The sequence below is a fragment of the Perna viridis genome, chromosome 10 (genome assembly GCF_037379345.1).
Source record: "Perna viridis isolate PV_CMFRI_1.1 ecotype Kerala chromosome 10, ASM3737934v1, whole genome shotgun sequence".
In the NCBI taxonomy this organism is placed as follows: domain Eukaryota; kingdom Metazoa; phylum Mollusca; class Bivalvia; order Mytilida; family Mytilidae; genus Perna; species Perna viridis.
In genome coordinates, this window is record NC_142454.1 from 29662191 (window position 1) to 29683990 (window position 21800).

Below are 21800 nucleotides of genomic sequence, written 5' to 3' on the forward strand. Positions count from 1 at the left end.
AATAGTCCCGTGCGGGTCCGGATGTCAAAAGAATACACGCAGTAGCGCTAAGCTTGTCGTAAAAGGCGACTAAATAATGCACAGAATCTTGCCCGGGGCGGGCTAGGGCGCTCTGATAACATAACATCTGGATTGTAGGTGGAATGGGGTACCACTGGCGTAAAACATGCCGGGGTCGTCGGACTATAATACGTAAAACCTGACCGCACACCATAGTCGTTAACCGTGTTTGAAAAGATGCCACGTCCCTCGCACGTTAAAGTACCCTGCTGTGGTATTCGGTAGGAGTACAAATATTTGCACTCCGCTTCTAGCCCGACTGTACCCACTTTTTCTTTATCGAGTGGCAATCAAAATTTGTCGAAACTGTTATCCTTGTGTCCTATGCCATTTTTCCTTTCATCATCACCATCATCATCATCATCATCATCATCATCATCATCATTTCATATTTATTTTATCATCCATTTCATGTTCATTACATGAATATAGCTGCTCGGACGTTAAACCCCAAGAAGCATTAGGTGTGTGTAAGGGACAACATTTCGAGACCTCGATGAGTTAAAAGTGAAATTATATCATCATTATGATACCAGATACAGTTACATTTAAAATAAACTACTAGTATAATTGACTATCATATAGTCTTGTTAATATTATAGTTCGTACATTTTTTTTCTAAAATGGACTTAAAAATTATTTCGGATATTTCCTTAATTGAAAAACATTGTCAAAAGTTAGATTGAAACTCATTGTCTATCGAAAAAAAATCATGAAAATGTAAGGTACACTAAAGAAGGTTATGGGCAAAGAATACAAGACTGACACCTGATAACAACAATGTCCGTGGAGAGTGAGATTTTTAGTAAGTGAGTTTCAATTATCCTAGAAGCTTTCTAACAACAACATATCAAATTTTATACTAAATGAAGCAACTTTAAATGGAATAAAAAATGAAACGCCTAATTGTTTACTCTTATGGCATAATTTTTACTAAATATTAAATTACATACCGCCAAGAAAAATACTTGGGGGAACCGGTTAACATTTCTGTGGCAGACTTAAAACAAAATGATTCTCACATAAAAATACACACTCACAAAAAACCAAAGGATTGTAAATCTAACAAACAAAAACAAACAAATTGAAAACAACCAGAGAATTAGCACATCGTACCTAAGGCTGAAATGTTACGTATATAATAGTTTTTGTTTTAAATTGAGAAGTTTAGTATGTATATCAGATTCAAAATTAAGTGTCCTCGGCCGATTGTTGAACTATTGCTTATTTCACAACCATTTAACTGACAAAAGGACGTTTGATATCGTTCAGATTGGTGTGTTAAACATCAAGAAAAGCAGAACACATTCTTATAAATTCGTTAATTTACGAATCGAAACCAAATCCTATCAATTTAGGTAAAACAGTTTTGCAAAGCAAGCAAATTTGCATGTATGGTTAGTAAAACAGTTATAAGTTCATCAATGAAAAGTTTTGCAATACAAACCTTAAGCATCAGATTAGAAGAATATTATATTTTTATTTTATTATACATGTGTATGAGCAACTGATTTGTATGTACTTTTGTTGATGCTCTAGTTGGGTTTCGATATTATAAGCAATAGTAAAATGTGTTTTCTGGTCATTTATTAAGTTGACAAAATAAAAGTGTTCATATGTGTTTTGGTATGAGTGTAGTAAAACACTTACAGTATTAGGCAAGAAAGGTAAAATTTCATTTGCCACTCAATTTATATCTGTTTATGTTCAGAATAAATTGCAGTTAATCAATCAGTTTGTATCGATGACTAGGAAAACATTTGAGATAATAAACAACAAATACCATATACAAAGTTTAAGAAGTGGTTCTTGTGTAAGTTATCAACTTTTTTTCTGTATAATCAATACTAGATAAAATCTGCTGAATTCTTTCCGACTTTTAAGCAAAAGCAACGTACAAGCAATTTAGTATAATGACAAAACTCTTTGCGTTAAACCCTTTAATACGAGCGGCTTGTTCAGCAAAGTTTTCTGTAGATTGTCTCTTTTTAAGCTTATTTTTTTTTTATCTTACTATATTCAGTAAATATATAGTAAACACAGACGACTTGCTGGGTGAATTTACTTTTGTCAATTGAATCATGCCAAACAATGGCCCTTTAAAACTATTTATTAAATAGTTAATTGATGGATTTTTATCAGATGGGTTGTATAGAACGCGTTCCAATTTTTGCGAGAGTCTGTTTAAATAGGCTGTACTGCATTTTTGTTATTGTATACTATACAGTTGCACTTAATTGTCAAGAAAGCCGACAAACAAAATTAGCTTGTGGTATTGTAGTTCAATTATATTTTAACTGTATTATTAGACAAACCATTCAATATTCTCGAAAAAAGGTATTATATAGCCAACTTGGTTCATTGTTGCTGTTAAAAATAAAAGAATAGAACAAAATTGTTATCTATTCAATGATTGCCCCCAAAAAGAGAAATCCTTCCTGATAAGGTTTCCTTACAAATCGTATTATTAAGTCTAACCCCTTCCAGGAAATATATTTGGTGTGTGCCTTACAAGCAAGATACGAATTACCTATAGTCAAATCTGGTAGGGAACACATACTATCGGTTCCTGAAATGCGAAATTATTACATATAAAATACTATACTATAAATAGACGACAACAAAAATAAAATTGTAACTACATATGTGTCGGTAGCAGAAAAGTAAATCTTGCATAAAATGGTTTAAACAATAATAAAGCAATACAAACAAATTCTTCACTCGTAAGAGACTTACTTATAGCTGATTTGATTTAATCTTGTACATAAAGAATTTGTTGATACATCCGGGTTTGTTTTTATCTTCATCTTTTAAGAGAATTTCGAGGCATAAATATGCTCGCTTTCATATAATTATCAGAAATGTAATATTATGAAATACAAAAATGAAGATTCCAAATATGTTATAGATTATGTACGTATGTTTACCTTGGTAAAGGAACGTCACTATCACTTAGCTTGGAAGTTATGGCATACGAATGTCAAAGAAAAAAATCAAGTTCATATTATTTCAACGATTATCCAAAAATCGAAAAAGCAGATATAAGAAGAAATAGATACCAAGCATAACTTGAAGTTTCACCTTCATGCGTTATTATACACACGATCCGTCCAACAGGGAGTGGATTGGGTGGCAAAAAAGCAATGTTAGCATCAAGCTCATGGAGGTTTAGATTTTAACCAAATTTCAAACTGTTCTCATCGTAGAGACGTGATATTTTTATGTGTAAGAAGTATTTTTTAGTTAATGAACTTAATACTTGTGCCTTATCAGCATGCAATTACATACACAATTTTTAATATTTTCGAAGGAAAATACTCGAGATTATTGAGATGCAATTTGAAACAGACGAACTTAATGACGGACAAAAAAGTACATTGAATTTCGGGCTCATCCGATAACATTGGTATGACAAGTTTATGACTAGCATAATTAATTACCATTTAAAATGACTTTGTATACAAAACATGTAGTTTCGTTATCTTGATTGAATGCACATATGTAATTTTTGTCATCATCCAAGGACATGTTTTTAATTAACAAGTTGTATGTGTTGTAATTTGTCACTTTTATTTCATATTTTGTTGAATTGATGTACTTCTCATTTAGAGATATATCCACGCTATCAACTGCCCAGGTCACTTTTCTCTCTTCTGACATATTTGCTGGTATGACGCATGAAAGAGTATTTGTCTGGCCAAGAATTGCACACTGTTTATTGTCCATACACATACAATTGATAACTGAATCGCCAAGAAGAATCACTACAGTATAAATGAAGAAAAAACATGTAATGGAATATGCTTGTATAGAAAACAAAATGTGCATGTATTAGCTTTTTTATTACAAGAACTTAAATGACAAAATGTGTATGTGAAAGTCAGGTAGACCTACATCGTTTCAAACATATACTTAGAATATATTATGTTCAAATCAGTATCATTTAGTTAAGCACATTTCAAAAGAAAAGATAAAAAAAATGGATTACTACTCTACTTCCATTACAGTGTGTTTTGATTTCTTTTTCACTTTCGTCTTTTCGGGGATGATCTCCAATCTCTTTTCAGAACTGCCGTAAACCTACTAATTTTCGACATACATTCACATGTTAACATAGGAATTAATTTCACAATTGTTGCAAGAAACATATTGATATTATACAACATTTAGTTTCGTTACAGTGACATACAAGACTAATTTCCTACGAATTCGAAATATTTAAATCACAGCAAGTAGGAAAATGACGGCAAATCGGGAACCATTTTAAAAGTTATCTTTCACAAATCTTTCATATCCTTAAATCTTCTATTTAAAAAAGTGCACAAATTTCATTTCCACCCAAATTTCGATGTTTAGTAATGGGAGCCATGTTTTATTTTTTGCGGATCAGAAATTCCAACAATCACGCTACATTTATTCTGCCAAGTAGATTTAGAGGAGGTGATTTTAAAAATGGTAACATTAAAAATAGAAAAAGGGGCAACAACTTTACGATCTGTTCACAAATGTTTGCAAAAAATTGTTCACAGGTAGATCTTACAATGCTGAACATTAAAATCTTAAAATTGGCTAAACCTTAATGTTTGTTTTAGATATTGTCTAAAGGGAAACTGCATTTTTTGTCACGGATCGAAAATTTAAACAATCAATTTGTGCAAGATACCTTAAGGAACAATCATTTCAAGATTCATTTCAAACAGTCAAGTATTTTCGGAAGAGAAGGACAGACGAAGTCGAAAGACGACGGACACTTTAGGCCAGGTGAGTTAAAACAAATGCTAGATGAACTGATAACCTGTACAAACATATTCTTCCGAAGTCTGTTTATTTCAATTTGAATACTTTTAAACTTGTATTAACCAAAGATCTGTCTTAACGGAACAAATATCTTTAAAAATAAATCTACAAAGCACAAACAACAATTCTTAAATATATCATATTTCTCTATATATATGTGACATTTTGATTTCATAAAAAGGGAATTTCTATCCATATATGTTCAAATGTATCAGTAAAAAAGATAAAATAAAGATATTGAAATATTCTCCATTTCCTACATCACTTTTAAGAAAATACTGAATTAAAAGTAAAGTATTACATCAGTGAGCCAAAGGTCACTAGTGATGTCTATTTACCCCGACTCTATCATGTAGTCAAAATACAAAACGAGGAGAAAAAAACAAAAATATAAAACGAGACGGCAACCCTGAAATAGTTACTGCAAGGGTTCGAAACCAAATTACCCCAATATTTTACATAGACATATATGAGGTTTGCGTCTAGGTATCAAAGTGTTGAGAGGCATGGAAATAAAAATTGCAACGAAAGTACTACATTAAATCTATTTATCAAAAACATTAACTGAGTCGGTCAACATGACGTGAAAGTCGTACAGAACACACCTGTGTAAGTACAGAATAACGGTGAGTATTACATAGCAATGCGAAGAAAACTGTTACCGAAATTTTATATCAAAACAATTTTGGAAAAAAATAAAATACGAGCCGTCAACCAGACAGTCATTGCCGCACAGGATCAGTTAAATTATATTGTAACATTGTAAACATGTGCATGTTTAAGCTTTCTTATAATATCAACTTATCAACAGAGAAAAATACATGATAGGCAACTGGGTCAGTTTAAGCAGTACACTTTAACTCCAGAGTGGAAGTATCAATGAAAACATAACATATTAATATCTATTAATAGATTAATTGGAAAAAGTGATAAACCAAAAAATAGTCATGAGTACCGATGAATGCCTAGATGTAACGAATGTCCACGAGTTATATCTTAATGTGGTCTTGGAACGAGTTGTTATATTTTGTTTAATCACGACGGCCAATTGCTTATCCTATCATATATATTCACTTCCTTATCTGTTTCTATTTTCAACTTAAAATTCAAATTTTGTGAACAACGGATTGTAAAACATGATATTATGTTACGTTTTGGTCGGAGAGATTACAATTAATCAAGTTATTTCACAGTGTGATTTATTGAAAGTCTTTAGTTTCTTTATGCATGTACAAATACAATGCACATAATTGATTAGATAAAAAAAAAGAATGACTAAATGATAAAAACAATACTGATTATTCAACTAGACGCAATTATCATTTTAAATATATGACCAGCTAATAAGTAACCCAACGAATTCACCGCAAAATGAGCTTCAAAATTGTTAACCAGATGTGTACGTGGTTTATCCATGTGTCAATGGATTAAGAAAAGTGACATAAATAGATAAAATGTATTAATGAAATGAATTTTAAATAGCACACTAAGGCATTTGGTACAGACAATACATGTGTGTACTAATTATAATTGGCTTTTTATAAATATTTTAGGTATTTAACTTACAAGCGCAAGCGATACTGTAATAATAATCCATTTGTTTTTAATTGTATTGGCAGTGTTCCTGTCGTATACAAATACAATTTTATGCGCTATCCATACAGTTATATTCTATGAGCATAGAAAAAGGTAATAACAGTTTCCTGATATTTTCATGTTAAATATTTCCATCCTTTTATTGAGGAAACTATTTAAAAAATTCTACAATATCGAACGATTTTTTTTTTTAAAAATAGGACATTACATAGCATCATGATTACAAACCATATTTGGACGCTCCAATTTGATGTTTCACGATGGAAAATAAAACTAAGTTTTAGATACAATTAAGTATATAAATAAATGCCTTCAATTACTCATGATCACTTTATCCGCCTCTCATCTAAACCAATGTCAAGTCGCATTTTTCATTTTTAATTTCCGCAGATCTAACAGACCTAGATATTTTTATCGACCACTTTTCTGGTTGTCATTTGCTGTTCATTTCATGACGATTTTAAGATTCTTGTAAGATCCATTGTGTTAAAGATTCGAAAGCACTTCTAATGTTTGGTCTTGAATATCGCTAATATTGCTGTTGTTGATATTTCGTATAACTCTTCGTTTAGAGAGGGGGAGTGGGGGTGATCAGAAGAATATGATCAAAGAAGAAAGAGAAGAAATTAAAATGTCGGTGCACTTTTTACATAACAAAACTTAAACAAAAACAAGTGCTTGTGTCGGTGTTCCTGACACTCCGGCTATAAAACAGCATCCTTGTCGGTTGAATCCTTTGAAGTTAGGAGTCATGTAAAAAGAAATGTGATATCAATAAGCCGAGTACCTGTGATCTCAGGTTTTCTTGTCTACTGGTTTCTAAACTTAATAAGACCTTTCAGTGTCAGATTTAGCAGAAGGTCAATCATGTTTAAAATATGACACTTATACCAATTCATAGAATAGACAGCTGCATTAATACAATTGGTAATGCATAATTGTCAGTACATTTTACTTATTAATAATCTATCAACGTGTTGTATTGACATTGGGTGTAAGCTTTTGTTACACCGGGTGACTTATTTCAATATAAATTTATTCCATTCGGAATGATAAACATATCGGCAAAATTTCAGAGAGCATTTAATAATGTTAAAATAAGGATCTGAAATAATGTTGTGCTTTAATTGGTAATTTAATTGATTTTCTCTATAGGAATTAAGCAGCGGGTGAATCACGGTGGACAAAATTTACATGTATATCTTATTTCAAATATTATCTGTAATGCAGAAATGGCATACATCACCATCAAAGGGAGTTAACTCACTTTATTCCATAATTCTATTCGCCTTTCTGTACCCTTTGATATTTTCAAGACGACCGAACTATCAATTCTTGCTCAATAGACTATAAAGTATGTGCTCACATTGTCAGGTTTGTGTTATTATCTGAGCATGATTTTTTTTATTGATGCCTGATTCTTACAGATTTCATCACTTTACTGTAATAGAGTGGGTCCACTCTAGTCTAGAGGAACCGAATTCAGAATAACGGGAACTAATTCTTCGTTTTGTTTCATACTTGTTAATAAGCCGATAAATACTTTGAAATTACGATTCAAAAAGTAAAAATTGGTATATAATCACATCACATCAATTATTACTTGATGAATGAAAATCCAAGTTGGCAAAACACAACCGATTCCTGGTATACTATACCAATTACCATAAAGGGCGTGTTCAACAAGTAGTATTGATCTCGGAAAAAAGTTTAATGGCGTCTTCATAACAAGAAAACCACGATGGGAGATTGCACAAAAAGGCAATTGGTGTGTAAAAAAGCAATTTTGTTTCAGAAAAATTCTATGCGTCTTCACATTCGTTTCATCTTGTACAAGTCCTTCCGAATAGGTAAATTTAACTTGAAATCAATGTATAGTGCTTTTTTCTATTATACGTTTTGCTTTCATTTGCGAATTTCGCTACTATGAAGCTTTAATCTGCTTCATCCTTTCACGATATTGTGAAATTGTGTACGTTTCACATTCGCAAATTAAGTAAACGCTGTTGATAAGCTTTCACATACACTTACTTAAAGTGCAATTCTTATGCAAACTTATTGACAGAATGGTGTAAATTTAATAGAATGATCATGTCAGGTCAGTGCAAACTGACTTCAAAATGTTTCCCTTTTCGGGCACAAGTTCCTGTCCATAAATGATTCTCACCTTCGATTCGTACATGGTGAATCATTTCCGCTTTTCTGATTGGATTCATTTCCGTTGTACTTATTTCCGTCAAAATTTCGTGTCAGATGAAACTTTCAAGACATTAGCATTATATCTAACTAACGAAGTAGTCTGTGAACTAGGTCTTCCTTCTTAAGTAAGAATCTTCTATTGCACACGAAAGAGAAATGTTAATAGAATATAAGGTACTAGGTTCGTATGTTCAACATCATATAGTTTGGAATTTGTCCGTGTGAAAGACCTTTGTTCTAAACACTACCAGTTGTAAAAACCTACTTCAAACGGCTAGTAAAGCACAGCGGATACACATGGCATGACAAAAATGGAAAACAATGAAATGAAGAGCTGGGTTCGAGTATCGTTCTCGTAAGAGGTATCGAAGCTTTCGAATAACAAGGAAACCACTATGGGATATTCTAAAAAAGGCATTTAAATGGTGCGGAAAGCAACCATTTTGCATTATAAAAATTTAAAATTTACACTCACGGATTTTTCATATGAGTCTTTACGAATCGGCAACTCGTAGTCAATCAAAACCATCCGTATATACATTTGTAGCACATTGATATCCGCTGTTATCTTATCATCTTGTCGTCGCTTATACCCAACCAGAATTATTAAAAGTATACTCGGTTTGTCAAAAACAAATCTTGCCATTTTCAAAGCATATGTTAATTTCATCGGTATTCACTCGCCAACTATTTTGAAATTGCTTTTACATGTACATAAATGACTTAAATGACGTTTACAAAAAAATGTTATTTCTTTTTTGTTTAGGTTAGCGATTTGAAGTAATCTCGGTTGCATTTTTTTTTAAATAATGACACAAACACCCACATATGAAATGGGTATAAATACGATGACGTTGCCCAGGTATTGTCGATTGCATACTTTGATTAATACCAAATCTCTTATATGGTATGTACATGTATAGGAATTAATCACATCAGAAACTAACATGACAATGGCTACACAATGTTTATTCTTGTTGTATAATTTATGATATATGGTTTGAAAACCAAAACGAGAATCCGATGGATTGCCTTTTTTTATTTCAGTTTGTTTGAGGTATGGAGTTGACATGTCAGTAAATGTTAGTAGTCATTTGCTCACTTTTTTACATGGGGTTCGCTTTCAGTCTGTTATTTTGCCTATTTTTAATCGATCGGGTTTCTTTCAGATTGCGCTGTGTGTTTTATATTGTACAACGTCGGTCAGACAAGAAAATATTAGGGTTCAACTTCAACACCAATGGGTAATTCCGGCCTTGTTTTGCCATTTCGCTCACTTGTGGGCTATTGGCGTCTTCGACACATTTATTTTCAATTTCCATTTACTTTTCTTATCCAAACTTTATTTTAAAAAAAACTAAAATTTACTTCGTTGTTTCTATCGTGGTTTATCATTTTACTTTGTCTTTATAGGAACAAATCTTTGATTTGGTTCCAGATTACTTATGTCTTATAAAAGGAGGAGAAAAATTTATGTACAGAAGTGATGACTTTTGGCAACAATTTTTATGTGATAAGAATGTTTATGAAAGAGTAATCAAGGGAACCAAGGTAAATAGCGGTAATCAAAGAATGTAATCTAGGGACAAAGGCCAGAGATGGAAAACAGACATACACAAAAAAGGACATAAAGTAACTAAAATCATACATACAAAGTAACAAAAGCAAATGAGCAACTCGGACTCCACTAAAAACTTGGAGCATGGACCAGGTGCACCGGTAGGGTAAGCGCTTTCTGCTTTTCTAGAAACACCCGCCGAGTTGTCATAAAAGTCAAGTCAGGATTAGACAAACGAAGAAAGGAAAACTATGAACCGTTGTTCAATAAATCAGTTTTCATGGTGCAGATGGATACACCATAACAATCCACGAGTTCATGATGACGACCATAAAACTTCTGTAGTGATGACTTCAATCTTGTAGCAACATAACCCTGTTCCAGAAGCCTATTTGTTAGAGTTCTAGCGCGATTCGAAAAATCCGCGTAGTTTCGGCAAGCTCTGGCATAACGTATGAGTTGTGATATGAACACTCCATACGCAGGAGCCGAAGGGATGTTGCCAGTGATGAAAGTAAAGTTGTAAATTCTGAATGAAAAGTTATCACGTTTGTCGTAAAGTTTGGCCAATAGTTTTCCTTTACCATCGATTTCTAAGTGTAGGTCAAGATATGAGGCTGACTTCACAGTGTCTGTAGTATCCTTTATCTCAAGTTCTGTAGGGTAGATGCGATGTATCAAATCCCCGAAATTAGGATTGTTTAAAGATAACAAGTCATCTATATAGCGGAAACTGAGATTGAAGGATCTAGCTAAACAATATTCTTTCTATCTGATCAGATCAGCTATAAAGTCAGCCTCATAAGAGTGAAGGAATAGGTCAGCTAGTAAAGGGGCACAATTTGTTCCCATTGGAATGCCGACCGTTTGTTGAAAAACACGTCCACCACACTGGACAAATATGTTGTCGATTAAAAATTACAGCATTTTGTAAACATCTTCCTCTGTATATTTGGAAGATGATTTGGAATTATTTCTCACAAAGTATGAAGAATCTCTACCAAGAACTATAACTAAAACTATTAAAAAAGAAGTTAAAATGTATCTCTAGAGTTAAGGGACTTGTGTTTTCACTGGTTAATAATATTTCGCCTTTTCCTGCTGCATTACAATAAAAAATTCTCTTCTTGGAAATATTACCACTGACAGTTAGCACACTAACTGTACTGATGCTACATGTATACATTCGTGTTCATTGTGCTTCCAAGAATTGTCTGTTACGATTCCCGCTCATTCGAATATTACGAATGAAACCAAGCTCATTCTTAGTATTGAAACTAATAGTTTAATTCAACGCCATACATGTACATGTGTAAACGTACCTGATTATAATTATTTAGTTCTCTTTTAAGCAACAGTTAGGTGGACTTTAAGAACAGAACCTGTAATATTTGGCGAAGACGTCATACTGTATTGTGATCCTGGTACCAACTTTTCATTGAAGCCACAAAGAAAATTTAAATTAGGAAAGGAATTACTCACATTTGACGAAGGTCCATTAGACAGAACCAAATATGGAGGAACGCGGGAGGAGAAGGACATTACACTGATTATCAAAAAATTTCAGGAGAGTGATTTCAATAAGAACTACACGTGTGCGTATGGTTTTGACCAGTATACAGCGAATCTCACTACACCAAATTATCAATGTAAGATCCCCAATGTCATTATTTGTACGTGTACCTTGATATTCTAGGGTAAAAGCATAAGGATGTTATTACTACACAGTAGTTGCTATGGAATAAAGGTACTGGTATCATGTTTCATCGTCGTCGTCGTCGTCCGTCTTTTGGTAACCTGGCAAAACTTGAGCTGAAGGGTTTAGATCTATATGGATTCTATCACAAAGTGCCAAACCACAATGCAATGATTTGGATTGACTTTTTATCTTTGAGTTGTAGCTTGAATTATTAAGGATATTCTATCACAATTAAGGTATCGTACCCTTAGGGAAGACCCGAGTAGATTTTTCGATAGGGCCGAAAGAAAAGTAATTCAACTTTGGGCAGATTCTTCTCCTTGTTATATTTATAGCACGGTCTTACGTATTATTCAAATAGATTTTGAGCCGACAGCGTGAGAAGTCTATTTGGATAGCATGGATGGCGGGGCCATAAATTATTTGTGACATGAATTGACCACCCCACTATTCGATTATTGGCCAATGGGAGATATACAGGCACGGGTTTCTCATGTTTTCGTTCCGCGCGGAGTCATTTTCTTCAGAGGCGGAGTTGTCCATGTGCAATATTTGTGCTAATGAGGATGGATATTATATGACTGTTTCTAATTAAGTTCTATGGGAACTCGTGACCTTTCATGCAATATCATACAATATTCCTAGCTGGATCACATTTGATCGTCCTCTTATATTTATTTGGGAAAAAGAACAAAAACTAAAAGACAAATTTCCATCCATGTTACATAGTGAAATGTCTAATAGCAGTCTATTTAGGGTTTGATCTCTGCGTTCGTATCAAGAAGCTGAGCCTCATTAACTAAGAATTGTAGATTTGCTTAAATGACTTAACGCTTTTACTTACGCTTGAACAAAGGAAACGCAACGTTCAACAGTATAATTGATCACAAATCGGTACAAAATACATTGATATTCAAATGGTTTGTGTAGTTTATTAAGGATGTAACGATGTACCATACTAAATCTAGTACATGTAGTTAATATATAAGTAACACATATATATATAGAAAGGTCAGAAAAATTCGAAAAAGGCGATGCAAATCTTTCGTCGTTCCCTCTGCGGGACTCGAACTTGTACCGCTGTGACATCTATGGCAACACACTTTATTAAACTGAATGTCCCTTTTTAAAGCCCTTTCTGCAACGAAGTTTTTGTGTGTGTGTCTGGGGGGGTATATAGGTTTCACCCTGTTCGACCGTCTGTCTGTCCGTCTGCTTGTCCGAATTTTCATAGCAGCTTGCAGTATTGTTTTGAAATTTTGTGTGATGTAATATAAATATAACCACACGATGATGTACAAAAATGTACATACTGTCAGGAATTTATGCTTGGACAAAATTATAGAAGTGTCAGCTGTTGAACTGAGACATTTTTCAGCCAAATTTTATCGCATGAATGCGTTGTCCACAACTCCTCCTCAACAACTTGTAGGATTGATATGAAACTTTATGAGGTGTTTAAATACCATATTGAAATGTGTGTTTGTGAAAAATTGAAGAAATGACGGCTGTTGGACTTTTGCGTTTTTCAGCAAAACTTGGTCTCATGTGATGTCCACAACTCATCCGCAACAATTAACTTGCAGGATTGCCATAAAACCAAATGGGGTGTCAAATCACCATATTAGGATGAACATATGGTCAGGAATTTATGTTTAAAGTAACTCTGCTGTCATATTTTTTCATTGTTTTTTAAAACAGAAACCATTGAACCACTGTTTTTTCGCTGAGGTTTTCATACATATATGTACAAAGTCATACTTTTTCCGTAAAATTTTCATATGTTCATGAAACTACAATAGTGTTTATTACAGTGGTTAGAATCTCTGTGATTTATAAATTGAATAAGTAAATGTACTTTCAATTATATACTAAGGGAACCCAAGATCGGACAAATACGCTGTTTACTTCAACTCTTCTTTGTCACAACTTGAAGTATACATAGACTTCCAGAAGATATATCCCAATCCTACAGATACATGTGAAATGTTAATCTGGGTATGTATAATTATAATATAGTTAGTTTTTTGGTTGTATGGTCGTGTAATCATCGTTCGTGCCATCGTTGTCCGTAGACACTTGGTTTCAGTCAAATTTAGAACTAACTACATGTATATGATTTAGGTTATATTTAGTTTTAGAGTTCAAATGTGATGATTTTGTACTACAGGTTTCCTGCCACCAAAGTCGGGTCGGCATTGATTAGGGGTTACGAAAATACCCGTTAAGTAATTAGAGATCAAGCATTAAAAAGCGTGAAATATACATATATTTTTTTTTTATAGATTTCGGGCATTAATTGAGTAACAGTATAGAAATTGATACGTGACCGAACCCCTCAGTATTGAAATATGTATGCACATATATAGTCAAGTCATATCTGTTTGTGGATAATAAAAACTGATCTGAAATATAGTTTATTTTCTTGTTTATTTGGACAGATTGATTTGTCATGAGTATCTAATTTTACAATAATAACTTTAAAGAAATCCTTTATTTTCGGATGACTGCGCGATGATGTTCAGTGTTGGCACAAAAGTATCCTTACAAGGGGTGTACCATATGCGTTTCCATACATACTAGATGCCCCAGTTATCATATCTAATTTAATTAATAGCTCATGCACAAAGTAAATTCTACATTAAGATTGGCTTGCTTGTTCTTTCGACTGGATTGCTTAATATATAGGCATTTATAAATGCATTTTAGCTTAATGTACAAGTGCATTTTAGCTTAATGTATACATGCATTTCAGCTTGATATATAAATGCATTTCAGTATAATGTATAAATGCATTTCAGTATAATGTATAAATGCATTTCAGCTTAATATATAAATGGTTTTCAGCTTAATATTCAGATTTCCGGAGTTTTCCCAGCATTCATTGAAAATGTTTATAGCTAGCGAAATTAGTCTATGTACATCACATCCTCAAAAACAAAATAATGTTGTGTTTGTTATATGTTATCACTCACATCGTAGTTCATTAACTGTATTATGCAAAAGTTAAATTTTATTGCTGGCACACCTATGTTAACTTCACATTCACGTTAAGTGTTTACTTGCAAAAAGTAAAACAAATAAACAATAATAATAACTTATGTCTTTAAGTGACATGAATATTTTCATTCATTAAATTGATATAAATAATGTATTTACGTTTAGTAAATTTCTTATTGTGCTTAAATAATCAATGTTTTTAAGGGAAACAAAGTACCCACGATAAAATCTCAACTGTTAGTACGTGTGGTGGATAAGTATTTTTACGCCATAAAATTGTCACTGAAGTACCAGTATAAATGGTCAGAGTGTGGAGAAGAAGTAGTGTCAATCAACTGTAAGATTGGAACTATGACTGAAACGATGAAGACTTTTAATGCATCTAGAAGTTGTGCTGGTGAGTGTGAAGTATATACACTTACACCAAAAATACCATTTTTCTGTACTTTTTCTGCGATGCCCGACTTGGCAACTGATATCATTTGCTTGCAGTTCAACTCATAACCGTTTTTTTTTTTGTTCAATTCATAAAGTTCAGTGTGCAGATATTTCCGTAGTTATCTCCTTAGTCTTACTGGTTTAAACCTGGTGTTGGCTCGATTATTTTGTTGATTCTTATTAATACTGACCCACTTCCTTTTTTTTATGTTATGATTACATTTTGTTACGGTTGTTGATGGTGGGACTTAAAGTCTTTACACTTGGCATACGCTCACACTGTTATTTGAAATTGTACCACGTTTCTGTCATAAAAGAACAGCGGAAAAGATTCCATCTCGAATATTGTAAACCTATATTTAGATAACTATATATTTGAATACTGTAATGATGGTTCATGTTAAAAAGTATCATACAATAATGCAAAAATGATATGTTACCGGGGGTATAAGGAGCAACATCAGCTTTGTTAGTTCATGCCAATCTAATTGTAATTTAATAGTCATTATATCAAGATACAGAAGAATCTGTTAGAGATATACTATATATTTGATGCTGTTTAATAAATATTTTCACATTAAATAAGGAATATATACATGTAGGCATTTTAAAACATTGTCATACTGATCGTAGTATGTAGTATGGCTATTTTCACGCCTGTATGTTTGTCAACCGGCTTTTCTCTCTCGATGATAATGTATGAACTTTCTCGATGATAATGTATGAACTTTCTCGATAATAACTTACGAACTGTTCAGTTGTTGTAAATATATACAATGCAAACAAAAAAAGATCATTTCTGATGTATATTACATTTGAGAATGAAGACGTTTTCCAAGAAATTTCAGTAGATTGTTTTTCAGAACGACACCAACATTCCTTTGAAACATAAATAAGACCATTGTATAAATTCGTGCTGACACAAATTTGAGCCATAAGTGATCCGAACTCACGAACGATGTTAAAGCAAAGACATGTGAACAAACAATATCGTAATTTTATTAATTTTATAAAGCTGTTTGCCAGCAGTACTCTCCCTGCCTCAATAATGGTACCTGTTTGTCAAACACCAGTGATATTATATGTTTCTGTACTGACGGTTTCAACGGTGATAGATGTGAAAATGTGTAATTATTTGTTTTGGCTTTACATTACATTTAAACGCATCTTACAGTTTATTAAGACCTTTTCATTTATTCAAGTGTCAAAGGCAGATAAAAATAATTAGACACAGCCACAATTGGTAAGCTTTGTTTGTTTGTTTCAACGCTCACAGAGAAGTGAAATATTTCTTGAAAATAATCCTTAAGAGCTATGTACATTTTTTTTTTATTAATTTAGATTTTTGAAAACTATTTTAAGTTCTACTTTTTAAATATTGAAAAAGTAATTGTATAAGTCTCTTTTCTGTTTTTGTTTCTTGTTTTTTGTTTTTTTTTTTTTTATTGTTTTTTTTTTTATTGTTTTTCTTTGTAATGTATGTATCATCTGATTATTTCAGGAAAAGTCATTGATGATAACTCGAACGACTCTACTACAACCATGGTTTTAGTTATTGTTTCTGTAGTTGCCTTTTGCGTAGTTGCCTTACTAGCATTAATGTACTTTAAGCGAAATAGTAAGTTTGAAAGATACGAATAAAACAATCGGTATTTCATCAATAATATCAGTCTTTGAAGGTTCATTGATGTTGCGACATTATGCTTTTTTGAAGTTGATTTTTATTGGAGTGAAGGAAATATGTTACCATAAAAGAAATATGATACAATTTTGAAGATACAAAATTCACTGATTTGTTAATCTGACCCAATGTAGCCATCAACTGGCCTCCGCCGTCCTTGTTGCCCGTTGTCGTTAACATTTTTTTGTAAAAACTCTTCTCCTCTAAAACTACTGTATCAATTAAAACAAAACCTTATATGAAAATCATATGGTATTCTGCATAGAACTGACGTGGTGGTAAGACAACCATATTATTATTATTAATTTTTTTTTGCATATATTCCCAAAACTGTTTGGTGAAGCAATTGATGAAAGTGTTCAACATGATAGGATCTATTTCTTGTCAAATTTTCTTGTAAATCTGGTTTGGAGTTATTGCCCTTTTCGACCGGTATTCGCTATTGTTAATGTTCATATTTAAAAAAAAATCTTCTCTGTCATTACAAGACCAAGTAGAACCAAGCATGGTATGAATGTTCCTTGGAGAAAAAACTGTAGTTTAAACCAAATTCTGACAATAGTTTAAGTGTTTAACATGATGGCAAAATGATCGTGTAAATTTGTTAAGCCATGCTGAAGTTATTGCACTCTTCGGCGTCTTTTTGTTATTTTTAGTGTTACTACTCTCCAGTGTAGTGGATGTGTTTTTCAACAAACGGTCGGCATTCCAACGGGAAACAAATTGTGCTCCTTTACTTGCTGACCTATTCCTTAACTATTATGAGGCTTAATTTATAGCTGATCTGATCCGAAAGAATGAATATCGTATAGCTAGATACTTTAATATCAGTTTCCGCTATATAGATGACGTATTATCTTTCAACAACGGCAAAGAACTTGAAATAAAGGATACTACAGACATCAGCCTCATATCTTGACCTACACGTAGAAATCGATGACAAAGGTGATGACTTTTCTTTCAGAATTGTCAGCTTCCCTTTCATCTGTGGCAACATCCCTTCAGCACCTTCGTATGGAGTGTTCATATCACAATTCGTACGTTATGCCAGAGCTTGCCGAAACTACGCAGACTTTTTGTACTGCGCTAGAACTCTAACAAATAGACTTCTGGAACAGGGTTATGTTGCTACAAGATTGAAGTCATCACTACAGAAGTTTTATAGTCGTCATCATGAACTCGTGGATCGTTATGGTGTGTCCACCTGCACCATGAAAACTGATTTATTCAACGGGTCTTAGTTTTCCTTTCCTCGTTTGTCTACCCCGGACTTGACTTTTTTATGAGCAACACGGCGGGTGTTTCTATAAAAACAGAGGACTTCTACCCTATCGGTGCACCTGGTCCATGCTCCCAGTTTTTAGTGGAGACCGAGTTGCTCATTTGCTGTTGTTACTTTCTTTGTATGATTTTAGTTACTTTATGGTCTATGTTGTATGTCTGTTTTACACGTCTGACCTTTGTGCCTGGATTACATTCTTTTTATTACCGCTATAAACTTGGTTCCCTTGATTACTCTTTCAGATATTTTCTCCTCAGAATTCAATGAAACTTGATTGGATTTACCCTTAGGTATAAGCGTTAAGAATGTTTATTCCAGAAAAACATTGCCGCTTTTAGAAATGTATAATGCTGCTTATCAAGTCTGGTGGGCAATTTAGAATCTTTAAAACCTATAGTTGGGACATGAGAACCGCCGAAATTTTACTTATGCTTTATTCTATCTGATATAACTTTAATCCATGTCTGTCGAAAATACGGATATTTTCATTTCTGTCGTCAAAATTTAGGAGAAGTTAGTACTACATTTTGATAAAAATCAAATAACATATTTGTAATGATATTTCCATTTCATAATGCATTTTTTTTAAATTATTTCTATTTATAGGAAATCTTAGTCGGACAGAAAGAGGAAATGATCAAAACACTTTGCAAGATGTTACGTCTGCATTATTTGATCCTGAGGCAATATGTGAGTATTTAAAAAAATCCTCAATTTAAAACATATAACAACGAATTCGTTTTCGCGGTTGCTAACTTTGGCGGATTTTATAAAGTGAATATATTTGTGGGTATCAATATTTTACTTGGCTAGAACAATTTCAGTTTTCATGTCAAGTCAAACATAACACTAGATTATTTAATGTTTTTTTCAACGAGAAGGACATTCTCATTCTTATCTCGTCGAGCGGCTTCCAAGACGATATTAGCATCAGGAACTCCTGCGAGTTGATAAATTTATTAAGTAATTTGTTAGTCGCTATTTTGCTGAAGTGTATGGTATTAGTTATCTTTTATTTTTAATTTTCCTAACCTTAACATGTACGTTGAGTAAGCGCTGCAAAGTTTTCTTTCGGGACTATTTGTCGGCGGAGTGACGTCACGTATGTTTTGCAACTAAACAATAGTTTTTACTTTCCCTCGACTGGAGTGAAATTGAAAATTATCGTAAAGCAAGATCAAAGAAATTTTAAACAAAATAGCGATAATAAAGAATGTTACCTGCTAATTCAAAGAGGTACGGGTTAAATACAAATAATTTCCTTACTCGTACCTTGGTGTGTTTATATACTACTATGAATAATTGAATCTGGAAAATTGCGATCAACCTATCTAAAATACCAAAAAAAAAATATTAGTTTTATATATTGTAAATTTCGATATGCTGTAAGCGTGTTTCAAGGAGTAACCTCTCATCAGCATCATTAAAATCAAATATGTAGGTAGATCATAATCAAAATATTAATTAAAAGAAGTACTCAGTACCAAAACCATCGAAAGAGGAAGCCAAATTAATCACTGAGAGGTTCTTCTCCAGGTCTAATTTATTATTTAGAACGGGATTTCGATTCGTACAACTGTTGTAATATTCATCAGCTGGATGTGTATAAAAAAAAATTGGACTTTGGATCATTTTATAATTTCAAACCTATATTGTATTAAAAATTGCAGTCTTTTTAAACAATAAATCCAGCCATGCTAGCCGAGTAATTAGATTCTGGATCTTAGTAAGTAATTCCTGTGTTCGTCTTTTTTTTTAAAATTTATAACTACATGTACGTTTTGGTAAAATTAAATCACTATCAACTTTGTCAAGTTCATACTAAAATTATAGTGTGTATATTATTTGCCTTGTGTATATAGCACGTGTGTATCATCTGTAACCGTGCTTTGATGTGTAATTTATCATGGTTTTTATTTCTGTTTGGTTAAAAGGAAAACCAGAAGACGGAAAATGGTAAAAACATGATTTTGTGGGCGGCATCAACATATTATGGAATCTCTGTTAAAACAATAATCAACACTTGGAATATGATTCTATAGATGAAGAGCCATATATAAATTACAGATGTAATTACACTTTTATTTATTCTTATTCAAATTATGTAGATGGTGTATTTTTTGTGTTCGTAAATTAGTTTTGTTTTTGATCTTTTATATTCAGGATTTTTTTAACTTGTCAACTGTACTCGGTAATATTACCCAGTAGAGGTAAAGACACTTTTCTTAGATTTGACCCATTTTAGGACCAATGTCATGTCATAACTAAACATCAGGTCTTTATAAAATATCATCGACATTGCGGTATGATCTATTCGGTAATAGATTAGGAAAAAGTTAAAAAAATGTTAAGTTAATGTTTCAATCGAAATAGGATTGTAGATATACACAGGCAAATGTGCCATAGATGATATTCATATGGTTTGCCTCATATGATTATCATATAAATCGAGTACCATATGATTTTTGTCAAAATTTACATATGAGAATCATATGAGAATCATATGACTATCATATGTTAAATATCATATGACTATCATATGTCAAATATCATATGACTATCAGATGTCGAATATCATATGATTGTCATATGATTACCATATGATTATCATATTAATCGAAAACCTTATGATGATCATATGTGGCGTATTTGCCTCTGTATATTTATAATCCTATTTCGATTGATAACGTTTTCCTCATCTAATATCGAATAGATCCTACTGCATTGTCGATCATAGTTTATGTTACTAATGTTCTGGTATAAATATAGAGTGACGAATGGATTAGATGAACGAGTGGGGTTGTGCCGTCTGAAGTACATAAAATATCTGCAATAGAAAATAAAACCACAATCAATCAGCTGATTAAATTATTATTTGTTTTGTGAGAAAGGCACAAATCATCAAACGAGTTGTGTTGATGGTAATAATTTTTATTTTATCTGATGATAATGCATTGTGTTATTCGTTACAATTTTAGGACATAACATTTGTATCTATGACTTATTAGTATACACTTTGTGTCTGTCGATTTGAGTTAAATGAGATAAAATATGATACGAAAACATAATTACCAGGAGTAGTTTTTATCAGTGAAAACTCATCATCTGTATCATTTCCAATATTTATATCGGTACAGACATGCGTTTTTGCTTGAGTTTGATGTAAAATTGCTTAAGAATTCGCATAATAAGAATTATAAGTTGTCCCTAGATAAACACAATATTTATTGCTGATTTGGATTCTAAAAGCTATGTTCATAACTGTGTTCAGACGATAATTGTTTGATGTTTTAAGAAAGCATTTTTATTTTTATTTTATTATTTTATATCTAAGAACCAGTAAAAAATGTGTTTTTAGTGCATTGTATTTAATTCCCATGCTTTAAAATTGTAATACAGCTCTACACTTTTTGCTTGGTATAATGTAATGCATTTGGTGTCGTTTTGTTCATACCTATACCAGGATTGCTTTTTTTTTCAAATTGAGTTT

General features: G+C 32.5%; 2 protein-coding genes and 1 long non-coding RNA gene across 3 annotated transcripts in view; 2 read left to right on the forward strand and 1 right to left on the reverse strand.

Moving 5' to 3' along the window:
- LOC148605292 (uncharacterized) overlaps positions 1 to 16478 on the forward strand; it is a 73803-nt gene extending 57325 nt beyond the window's left edge. The window contains exons 3-6 of the mRNA XM_088547572.1: positions 11563 to 11859; positions 13786 to 13907; positions 15114 to 15306; positions 16363 to 16478. Of these exons, the coding sequence (XP_088403698.1) occupies positions 11563 to 11859; positions 13786 to 13907; positions 15114 to 15306; positions 16363 to 16478 (728 nt within the window). The remainder of the gene's footprint in view (positions 1 to 11562; positions 11860 to 13785; positions 13908 to 15113; positions 15307 to 16362) is intronic.
- On the reverse strand, positions 1929 to 6587 carry LOC148605295 (uncharacterized). The gene is made up of 3 exons (XM_088549431.1): positions 6424 to 6587; positions 3501 to 3824; positions 1929 to 2629 (listed from the first exon to the last, which is right to left on the reverse strand). Exons 1-3 carry the CDS (start codon positions 6452 to 6454, stop codon positions 2463 to 2465), a joined length of 522 nt encoding a protein of 173 aa, XP_088405557.1. The 5' UTR covers positions 6455 to 6587; the 3' UTR covers positions 1929 to 2462.
- A 362-nt stretch (positions 16479 to 16840) lies between the features above and the next one.
- Positions 16841 to 20384, forward strand: LOC148605296 (uncharacterized). The gene is made up of 3 exons (XR_015915747.1): positions 16841 to 16965; positions 18917 to 19000; positions 20245 to 20384. It is a non-coding gene; the product is annotated as an uncharacterized LOC148605296 (long non-coding RNA).
- Positions 20385 to 21800: the final 1416 nt, after the last annotated feature.